Source organism: Rissa tridactyla, chromosome 10, assembly GCF_028500815.1.
Source record: "Rissa tridactyla isolate bRisTri1 chromosome 10, bRisTri1.patW.cur.20221130, whole genome shotgun sequence".
Classification (NCBI taxonomy): domain Eukaryota; kingdom Metazoa; phylum Chordata; class Aves; order Charadriiformes; family Laridae; genus Rissa; species Rissa tridactyla.
In genome coordinates, this window is record NC_071475.1 from 22,184,802 (window position 1) to 22,194,833 (window position 10,032).

Below are 10,032 nucleotides of genomic sequence, written 5' to 3' on the forward strand. Positions count from 1 at the left end.
TGGCGGGGTTTACCTGTAGAGACCCAGAAGCTGTTAGCCGACATGAAGTCAGGCTAGTATTTGAATTCAGAAATGTTGCTCCATTCACTTTTTCTAGTTTCTGACTGTGTTCTTTACAGTAACGTTTCAGCTGTGAACCACCGCTGCTTGTTTAAACGCTATACTCAATAATTTTGCTACAATCTGAGATCAGCAAAATTTGAAGTTTTATCGCTGAATAGTACCAAGAAATTGTTCGTATTTGACTGCTACACAAATCCTGCTGTAGCAAACCTGTTAGAACAAAGAAATGCTTCTTAATCAGACCAAGACCTGCAGATAATCACTGTGCGCTTTGAACCAAAATCCTGACGACTACAATACATCCATGTGACAGTCTCAGGAGAAAAACCTCAAACTGCTGAGTCACATCTGCCTCAGCAAAAAAAAAAGTAGCACAGTGGTTCAGCCAGCCGTATCTATGCATGTTTTATCATAGTAAGATTTTGGAATGTGTATTTAAATGCAAAAGGCACGTAACCAAAGATATTAAAATATAAAGGTATGGGTAAAGGCATGCAGATGGCAACTTGTGAGGAACGGAAAAAACTGTAATTATTGTTAGGAACATGAAAGAAGCATCCAAATCTGTAAGTAAATAAACAAACAAAACATTTTCCCCTGAGATAGTATAGAACAACAATTTATGCAAAGTCATACTGTTGACACACCAAACTAAGGAGCTATTAGCTTTCCCCAGTCACTACGAGCATTTTCTTACTGAGAGCAGCTTCCTGCAGAATTTTCAAACCAAACGAAACAGCCGTATGACAATGAATGAAAACCTAAAGAAAAACTGAATACAGCAAAGAAACAGTAAAAAGAGAAATGTGGTACTCTCTTGGCATAGTCTGAATGGATAAAAGGCAGGTCGCAAATAACACAATAAAAAGCTAAACTTCAATTAACAATCTTCTGTATCAGGGAGGTTTAAAAGAGGTGTCCAATTCGCTTTTAGTCATCTCTCACCTTAATCATTGCAACTCTGTCTTTCGGCCTCCTGTAACCCAATTTTGTTGTATCGTAAGAATATCCTGCTACAACTCATTTGCTTTTGTCTTTCACTTCCCTCATCAGTTCCCTTTGTGGTTTTCTCTGTGAGCTTTCCGACAGCGATTCTGTCTTACTTAGCCTCTCCAAAGGCCTCCACCACAGTGTCACATCTAGTTTACTCCCATTCTGTCTCTTCCTATTCTCTATCGAAATTTTTCTCAAAGTGTACTGTTGATCATTTCCTTCGTATTTTTTTCCACAAGCCACATCTACCTGGAGCTCCTTACTGCACAAAATACACATTTTGCTACAGTAACCCAATGAGTCTGGAGCATGTATATTTAAGAGCACCTTAACAACTTGAAACGTACCATAATATCTGTATGGTAAAGCTTTTTCCTCTTATTTCTTTTTTTCTGATTAGATATGTTTCTTGGAACAGAAACAGCATTTTCCTCTGTAAGAAATTTTTACTGAGAAAGTACAGCAAACTGTCAACACCCAAAAAATAATGTCCATACCCTGAAGTTCTCATTCATGAAAAATCTCTCTTGCCTTCAATGGGAATTTTCCTTCCTCTTGAATCGGCTTATTTAAAAATAACATCTTACGATCTCCTAGGCTTTTGTCATAGTCATCTCTTCTGACTCCAGTTCCACTGGGTCATTATAAAGCCATTAGACCGGGTTTTTCAAAGGAGCTTAAGGATTTTAGGCGCTTAAGTCTCGCTGAACATGGATTGACCTCGGGCACCCAAATTTGGGGAGCTCCTTGGTAAGTTCCAGTCTCAGTACTGATCTCCTGGGTTTGCTGCCAGGACTCCAAAGTTGGGCTGGGGAGCACAATGCTTGAATTGGGTTTCGCTTCTGAAAAACTCACACCCTACAAATTCCCACCATAAAAGAAGCAGGGGGCAAATGGAGATTAATCTCAGAGGAAATCAAGGCCACAGTCTTTCTGCTTTTTGATTTTTTTATATCACTGTACACTGAGTCATACCCAGCTAGTTCAGAGTTCATCTGCAACACAGAAGTAAAATTTAAAGCTATCGCAACCCAAAGCCAAAATCATTAACAACTTTGAAGTTCTGAAATTTGGGAAGTTTCTGAAAGATATACAGAAAGCAGCTAAATTTTGCAGCACGTGAAATGTATTTAGGTAATCTAGAAATAAATATCTACAATTTATCAAAAATTCTCTAAGTATCTTTAAAAAATGACTTGATAATAGAGCCAAAGGAAATTATAAGAAGGCGTTGCTTGTTTGGAGACGATTTTCTACTTGCAGATATTTACTTACAAACTTTCTGAACCATATTTTATGGTATTGTCTGTTGACTGGTATAAATAAGTGACCTCTACAAGATAAGAACGGTTTATTAGCATGAAATACCAAATGGAAAGAGTGGCCAAATGGGTCCCTGAGTCCCACCACCTACAACTGAAAGTAGTCACTTCATAAAACCACCATCAAACAAATATCAAGCTCCATATTCAATCTTGCCGTTACTCCCGTTTCTGAAAACCTATCCCAAACCCCACCTCTTTGAGAGTTAACTACTCTGTCCTAATCAGTGACCTACATGTATTCATGGCTTGTGTATACTCATTTGTTTTCATGCCAACTGCCTTTTAGTTTGCACTGCAACTTTTTCTCCGTGAAGTAAAACCTCAATGTATTTATAAAGAGCTTTGTTTTCTCTCAGCCTTTTTTCTAGTACACGACACAAGCCAAGCTGAGCTAGTAGAACTGGATGCACGGAAAGGTTACTAAGATCATAGGAAATAACAGCCTATTTTTACATTTTTAATATAGATCAACCTCTTGTCCTTTCTGAAAATGAAATATTGCCTTAGGGAAGTAATTTAAGGCTAGCTATAGGCACTGCTTTTTGTTGATCAACCTATGAAATTCATTTCATAGCTACACAGCAAATGTTATTTAAATTATTGACTGTATTTTTCATGGACTATTCTGATAATCAGGACGCATTACCCAGTATACAGTAGTTTAGCAGTAACAAATTATTGGTGGTCATTATCTTATGTGAGTATTTAATAATGTTAAGTGACTTTATTAACTTTCATGGCTGTAGAATTAAATAATTTATTACCTCAAGTTAGAAAGCAGATGTTACAAATTACGCTAAATAATAATTGCAACCACTTAAGAAGGTATTTGGGGACAGACAGAAACAACAGAACAGCTATTATTATGAAAGATAGTGATGGTCAAAAAAGAAAGCTTTTGCTTCTTGATGAAGAATAAGATATGCCAAAGATAAGCCTGGACTCTGGCAGCTGTGGCAGTGCATGCAGCCAGCTTTGGTCGTAAACATCCATCGCAGCTTCCTCCGTATGGAGGAGAGCTCTGTTGGCAGGAGCCCAGAAAAGGCATTTTCTGCACAAGCCACATCTAGCAGTCCTCCACTGCCACAAGCTGATGAGCTGGTGCTAAAAGCTGTCATGAGACTTCTTCATAGCAACCGGAACTTGGCTGTGGAGAAGAACTGAACCTGTGATTTTTCAGTCTCCCAGGTCAGTATGACTGCAGAAGCTGAATTCATGCCTTTATTTTGGTAGGGTAGCGTCCACCTCAGCAGCAAACATTTTTAATGGTAGCAACTACATGCAAGTCCATCTGAGTATATGTTGATTTTCCAAAAGTGAGTTACCTGGTACAGACTGTTTATCCCCCAACTATATCTCACTCTTCCTTTCCGTAAACACTGCCAGTTTACTGTGCAAAATGCATTGTATAAACCTGTCTCTGGATCTGCACCATGCAAATGCTTGAGCTGTTTCTAAGACCAGTTCTAAAACTTCTTCGAGGAAATCCTAGTAAAATTTTACAAATAAATACACTGAAAAATTGTCAAAGAGTTCTCAGTAAGTGCCATATGTAAATGCTTAACATACTGAGAAATCTTTAAGAAAATAATACTTGAGATAAATGTTTCCGTATTCTTCATAAATTTACAACTCCCGATCTTTCTTCCTAGATCGCCCAGGTTTGTTAAATGTGAAGCCCATTGAAGATATACAAGACAATCTGCTGCAAGCTTTGGAGCTCCAGCTAAAGCTGAATCATCCGGAATCATCACAGCTGTTTGCAAAGTTGCTTCAGAAAATGACGGACCTCAGACAGATTGTAACGGAACACGTGCAGCTGTTGCAAATAATAAAGAAAACGGAGACAGATATGAGTCTTCATCCACTCCTACAAGAAATCTATAAAGACTTATATTAATGACCATAGTAGTTCTAATCCGCTGACATAATGTATGTTCTTCAGATTGCACTATTTCTTTGAGGGAAAACTTTGCATACCTAAGAAATTACTGTGAAACAGCATTTAAAAAGAGAGAGCTTAGTATAGTAGATCTATTTTATGCATATTGTTTATAAAGACACATTTACAATTTACTTTTAATATTAAAAATATCTATATCATGAAATTGTTGGCAGTATTTTCAGAATGAATTTTTTAAACTATCTCATTTCTTAAAATTGCTTGTCCAGTATGATTGGTGCTTCACTGAAGTTGGTTAAGCATGCAGTTAAATTTGCAACTTAAAAATAAAAAACTTTCTCCTTAAACATTTCTAGGGAAACGTTTTAAGTATCATGTTTGATTTTGTGCTCCCAAGGCAGCAGCAAAATAACAATAAAATTGAATCACAGATCAGTGTAACTTCCTATGAGAGCTTAAAAGCCAGAAGTTAGAAATGTCAGGCCTGACAATATGTGTGCCTACCGTGACATAATTTTACAGCCATAGAGCTCTGTAAAGAGATCTTAGTGTAAGAATTAGGCCCATCATTGGTGGGCAAACCCCCAAACTAGATGCCATTTCAAGAATTAATTAATTAAGGAATATGCACTGCTCGTCACTCTTGGGAAGCAGAATGTTTTGGAGGCAGGTGGAGCAGCCGCCGGCGTGGTGGCTCCACGGAGCTGCCCCCCCGGCTCCAAGGCACGTGAACAGCAGCCAGGGCTGATGCAGCTTCCCGTCTGTCGGTGGAATAGGTTTGTACAAACCGCTTGGCCTGAGACCCTCCCAAATTATTTGATGAGCTGCGGTTGAACAATATATTCAGTCAAAAATGTTATGGAAAACTGGAATAGCGTGACTCCCCCTAAACAAAAGCAAGGTTTGGATTCATTCTTTTAAACGTAAACCTGTAATGGAAGCCCTACGATGTTAGTTTGGCTTGAGCTATCATTGTTTATCGCTGGCAACAAGAATGCTTTGAGATATTCACTGCTGTTAAGATTGTTAATTTTCTTATATATGTTACCCTATAATGTCACCTAAGATTTCCACTGGGAGCAAAGCATAGGAGAGTGAATAAATTTAACAGAAGGTAAATTTACTTACACTATCTTCTTTTGGCATTCTCAGTACTGATGTGGGATTCCCTCAGGTTCACATTTCGCCTGCCCACATTTACCGTTTGTGAATGTGGCCCCTGACAAAGCCAAGCGGGTGTGATCCACACCAGAAGAGGGGACACTGGAAAAAAAAAGCCACTAATTGTGATGTATGTATTGAAGAAAGGAGTGGTCCTCAATTGAATACCCTTAGTTTCCTCACCATGTACACGTTTTATTTATGTAGCAAAAAGTGTGCCTTAAACTTAGTGAGACAAGTTCAGTGCTGATATATAAGTGGGCCAAGAGCAATGTAAGTATATATGTGATTTTCAGGGAGTAAAAATTGGCCTTACCCCCAGTATAGACCTTGAAAATCTAAGTTGGTGCAAATTATGCAATAAAGAGGCTGACAGAGGCAAATACTAAAATAAATCCTTAAGCTCATGCCTTCTACGCCTGAAAATGTTTCCTACTATTAATTTCAGATAAGCGCTGGGCCTACGGTCAGTAGTAAGCATTATGCCCTCCAGGAAGTCTGGAGAATGGTGTCATTCAGCCTCGAGGTTTAAAACCCACAGATTAAATTGCACCGAGACGAAGTCAGTACGAGGCTGAAGTGAACGGCTTTGATCTTCACTAAGTTTGCAATGCGATCATTTCAGGTAACTTAGAAATGATTGCCCTAAAGCAAATGGAATATTGCATGTTAATGCTCAAGGCTGCATGTTTCCTGCACATTTCAAGATAGGCACGTTGTGCTAGCTGAGCATCGGATTCCGACAGGAATTACATGCATGCATAATTTGTTCACGTTACAATTCAGAAGAAAATATTCTCTCCTTGTTTTAAGTTGTTTTCCACTGGACACTGGCCATTTGAAATGTTGCCATCTATCACTTAGTGGGAGAACCTCTATTTAATTGCAGAGTTCATCCCCTCCTGTAGGAGGATACATCAAAGATGAACTGGCACTGAGAGGGACCACAGCTCCAACACCGAATTCCTATAATAGCAACACACAGCAAAAACTATCAGTCTGAGCCTGCATTTCTTATACAATCCAATTTTACATTGGCTTCACTACAAATGAGGGCTCAGAATTAGTTTTAAATGAAGAAGAATTCTAGGGCATGTTCTTATGTAAGGACTATTAAAAACTATTTGAGAAGAACAGTGGAAGAGATGCACTGACAATGAAATTAAGCTCATGACTTTGTTACAGGAAAAACTTCTGTGTACCCAAGAAGCACTTGAACTCCAAGGGCCTAATTCTACTCTATTGCAAGCGGTAATATTTTCAAAAGTAGCAGTTTAGCAGTGAGAGCGTTTAAGCCATTCAGTCCAACGTGGACATACGCAATCCATTTATTTTGAGGGTGGTAGCGTAACCGTAGTCATAATGGTCCAAGGAGAAAAGAGAAGACAGTTTTGCAGGAACAGGTGTTACCCTTTATTAGGATGAAGGGACTGAATGCCCAAAAGCCTCTCCTTTTCTTCAACTGTATAAGCTGCTCTAATAAAATATATTGTTCTCCCTACGTCCTGTCTTCTCTTACATTTTGACAGTTATTCATCACATTTTCCTCAAGCCATGGAAAATGTTAATTTTTATGTGAATTACTAATCACAGAAATGTTCTGATTCTAAATGGTTACATCATGGTTAGGAAGTTTTGCCTAAAATACTTTTCTGCAAGAATAGGTCTTAAGGGAAAAATGTTCATTTAATGGACAATTGCTCTGTACTAATTTAGAACAAATGACTGTTATGAGGATATGAAAACATTTTCTCAAAAAATAGCATTTTCTCTTGTGAATTATATTCAGAATTTTGATCTAATTGTAAATACTTTCTGTTTCTATGGGACTTTATTTATTAAAAACAAAAAACTTGCTAATGGGAGTTTATAAGTAGGTTGTAATATTTTCAGACTCTCTGGAGTTTTGGTTAGAACGGGCCATGCCATAAGTGAGCAATTTGTTTTTTGATCTTCAGTGCTACTAAAAACATTTAACAGCTCAAAAATAGAAACAGCCAGCTGGTATATGCCTTCCTTTGAAGAACTTCATTTTGCTGGAGTTTTACTGTCCTTCCTCCGTCATCTGTTCACTACAGCGTAACATCTCCAGCGACGACGTGCTGAGTGGGACACTGGTACATTCCCATAGGTTCTTAAACTTCTGGGCTGTTTTTCTGTCTTGTATTTTACAGTGATCTGCTTCTTAAGCACTGGGGGTAAATCATGTCCAGAGAACGTAATTTGGTGTACCTGCGCATGTCCAGCAACCATCTGCCTCTTTCCCTCACCCTGTCAAGCACCAACTAGTCATCAAAATGTTTCTTGTAGAAGCTCTATTTAAACAGGAAAACGGCCACCTTCAGACAAAGTTCACTGGTGACCATTTCTATAGAAAATATTGCCGTGAGTGGCCTAGAATGAAAATTTAGATGAGAGAAAACCATTTCCAGCATCACCATTATTACAGCAAAGGCAGCTGAGGCCATTTTAATCCCGGTTTCCATAGCAGCAATGAAAAACTGTTTATCCTCCTAATGCAGGTAACTAACTGCCTTTCAGCGCTACATGAAAGGAAGCAGCTGAGTTGTGTGTTCCCACATAATCTTTTCCTAACACAGGCAGCCCTTCAGTAGTCTACAATACTGAAGCCTAGAAAATGGACTTCCTGATAATTGTTGTCACCACTTGTGTTACAAAGCCTTAGAAGTGCCACAGACCTACCCTGCCCTCCCCTCTCACCTTAGCATACACGCTCTGGCCTTCAATTCATCACTGGTGCAGCTAAGCCCTGGGGGATCAGGATTTAATATTTGATTTACAATTGTAAACTCTGTCTTGAATTTGAGTGCATTTTAATGGGACTTTGTCTTTTAAATACGAGGTAATTTCTCTCCCTTAAACAGACGTAACATCAAACTTTGTAAACATAAGCAATACAAAGCTGCAGCTAGAGCCTTCTAGAAGGAGGAAAACAAAAATGAGTGGGAGAAAAGCCCCAGCAAACAAGCACGGCTCAACCTGACACCCGTCAAATGCTTTGGGTTTTCATTCAAGCATCGGAAAACACTTGTGTGCCTCATCTTAAATCGCATTCCAACTACGGTGGTTAAAAATCACCTGCATAGGTGTGTCTCCAACTACACGAATACAACAACATACTTTTACACTTATCAGCACTAACTAGCCCTGAAAACATTGATAACTGTAGGAAAAGCAACTTCTGAATTTCTGATTTTTCATTTTGATATGCAGGGTATAGATACAAAATTAGAGTGGCGAAGCAGCACTCCGTAAATATTGCTCACTGGCTTTAAGAAAACAATCAGTAGCCAACGATTGACCCAACAACAAAAGGAAGTAAGAAGATTCCAAGACTTCAGATGCAATATAATATATATGTGTGTATATATATATAGAGAGAGAGAGCAAGGACACACATAACACTCATTTCTAGTATAGCTCCTAACCAGAAACCATTACTAGTAATCTGTAGGTGGAAGAACTCTAGACAGTAAAAAATAACTGCTACTTGTTACCTTTTTGCATACACATTCTGAGAGTTGCCTCAAAATATATACCGCTCATTTTCCAGTATAAAAAGACTATTTAGATATAAGTATTTTTGCTTCCGATCAACCTGCATTGCCATCTGGCCCTCTATTTCATCAGTCTTTTTTCGCCACACCCCTACTTTCAAGCCATACAAATTCAGCTGGATTTCTCCGCAGTACGTGAGCTGTTGGTTGATCTATATATCCTGTATCCTCAAGTTTCAGTGCTGGGTCGGAGATGGGTATGAGCAACAGCAACTCGGGATACGGAGCTAGTGCGGTTTCACTGTGTCTGCTCCTTCATCAGACCTGGCAAACGCAGACTCCGTTTCAAGGCCTACGCAGAGTATCCCTGTTTGTGTACCCGGGTCTCTGGACCTTGGTGTTCTGTATAAAAGCTGCACACTTGCGAAGATACCAGCTCTTCCTCCCAACAGGTGCAGTACATAATCTTGGAAATGTGTCCTAATCATACTTATTTGTATGCAGGGCACCTAAAGTTCCTGAACGAGATTAGAGTCCTGCTACACTTGGCCTTGTAGACAGCAGCACTGTTCCGAGTGACTTACACACAAAGACAAGGCAGAGAAAGGGAAGGAGCAGCCAGCGAATATCATGCTGTCCTACTGAGGATCCACAGACAAGAACCACCGCTCAGCCTGGGCCCCAGCCCGACGCCTTAGCCCGCCTCTCACAGGTTTTTACATTCATACTTTGCGACAGCCAATTGCCTTATGAGACTTCATGTTCGCAAGAAGTTTTAGTGTAACAAAGCCAGTAAACAGCGTCTATACAAACAGGATCCCAAAATAGCAATGGTTGCTTCAATTCACAGTCTTTTTCGTAACACAGGTCTTTATTGTTTGATGTATCAAACCCTGTGCTAAATTATTGCAAGCACATAATCTCTAGACTGTAGCTTATCTAGATCATACAGCGGGAATTCTCTAGGCAAGTCTTACCCTGGACAAGCCTTACTCAAGGCAGTAACTCTTAGATCTTCAGGGTTAATTTCTTCGAGACGCCTTTTAAACGTGAAATTGATTTACTTCAA

At 39.2% G+C, this 10,032-nt stretch overlaps 1 protein-coding gene across 3 annotated transcripts in view; it reads left to right on the forward strand.

Moving 5' to 3' along the window:
- The window catches only part of PPARG (peroxisome proliferator activated receptor gamma), a 58,863-nt gene extending 50,824 nt beyond the window's left edge, over nt 1–8,039 (forward strand). For 2 of the 3 annotated variants that reach the window (XM_054216072.1, XM_054216071.1), the window contains exon 7: nt 4,034–8,039. In XM_054216072.1, coding sequence (XP_054072047.1) covers nt 4,034–4,281 — 248 coding nt within the window. In that variant the 3' untranslated portion in view covers nt 4,282–8,039. The remainder of the gene's footprint in view (nt 1–4,033) is intronic. The other variant, XM_054216070.1, reaches the window with a different exon arrangement.
- The last annotated feature ends 1,993 nt before the right edge of the window (nt 8,040–10,032 follow it).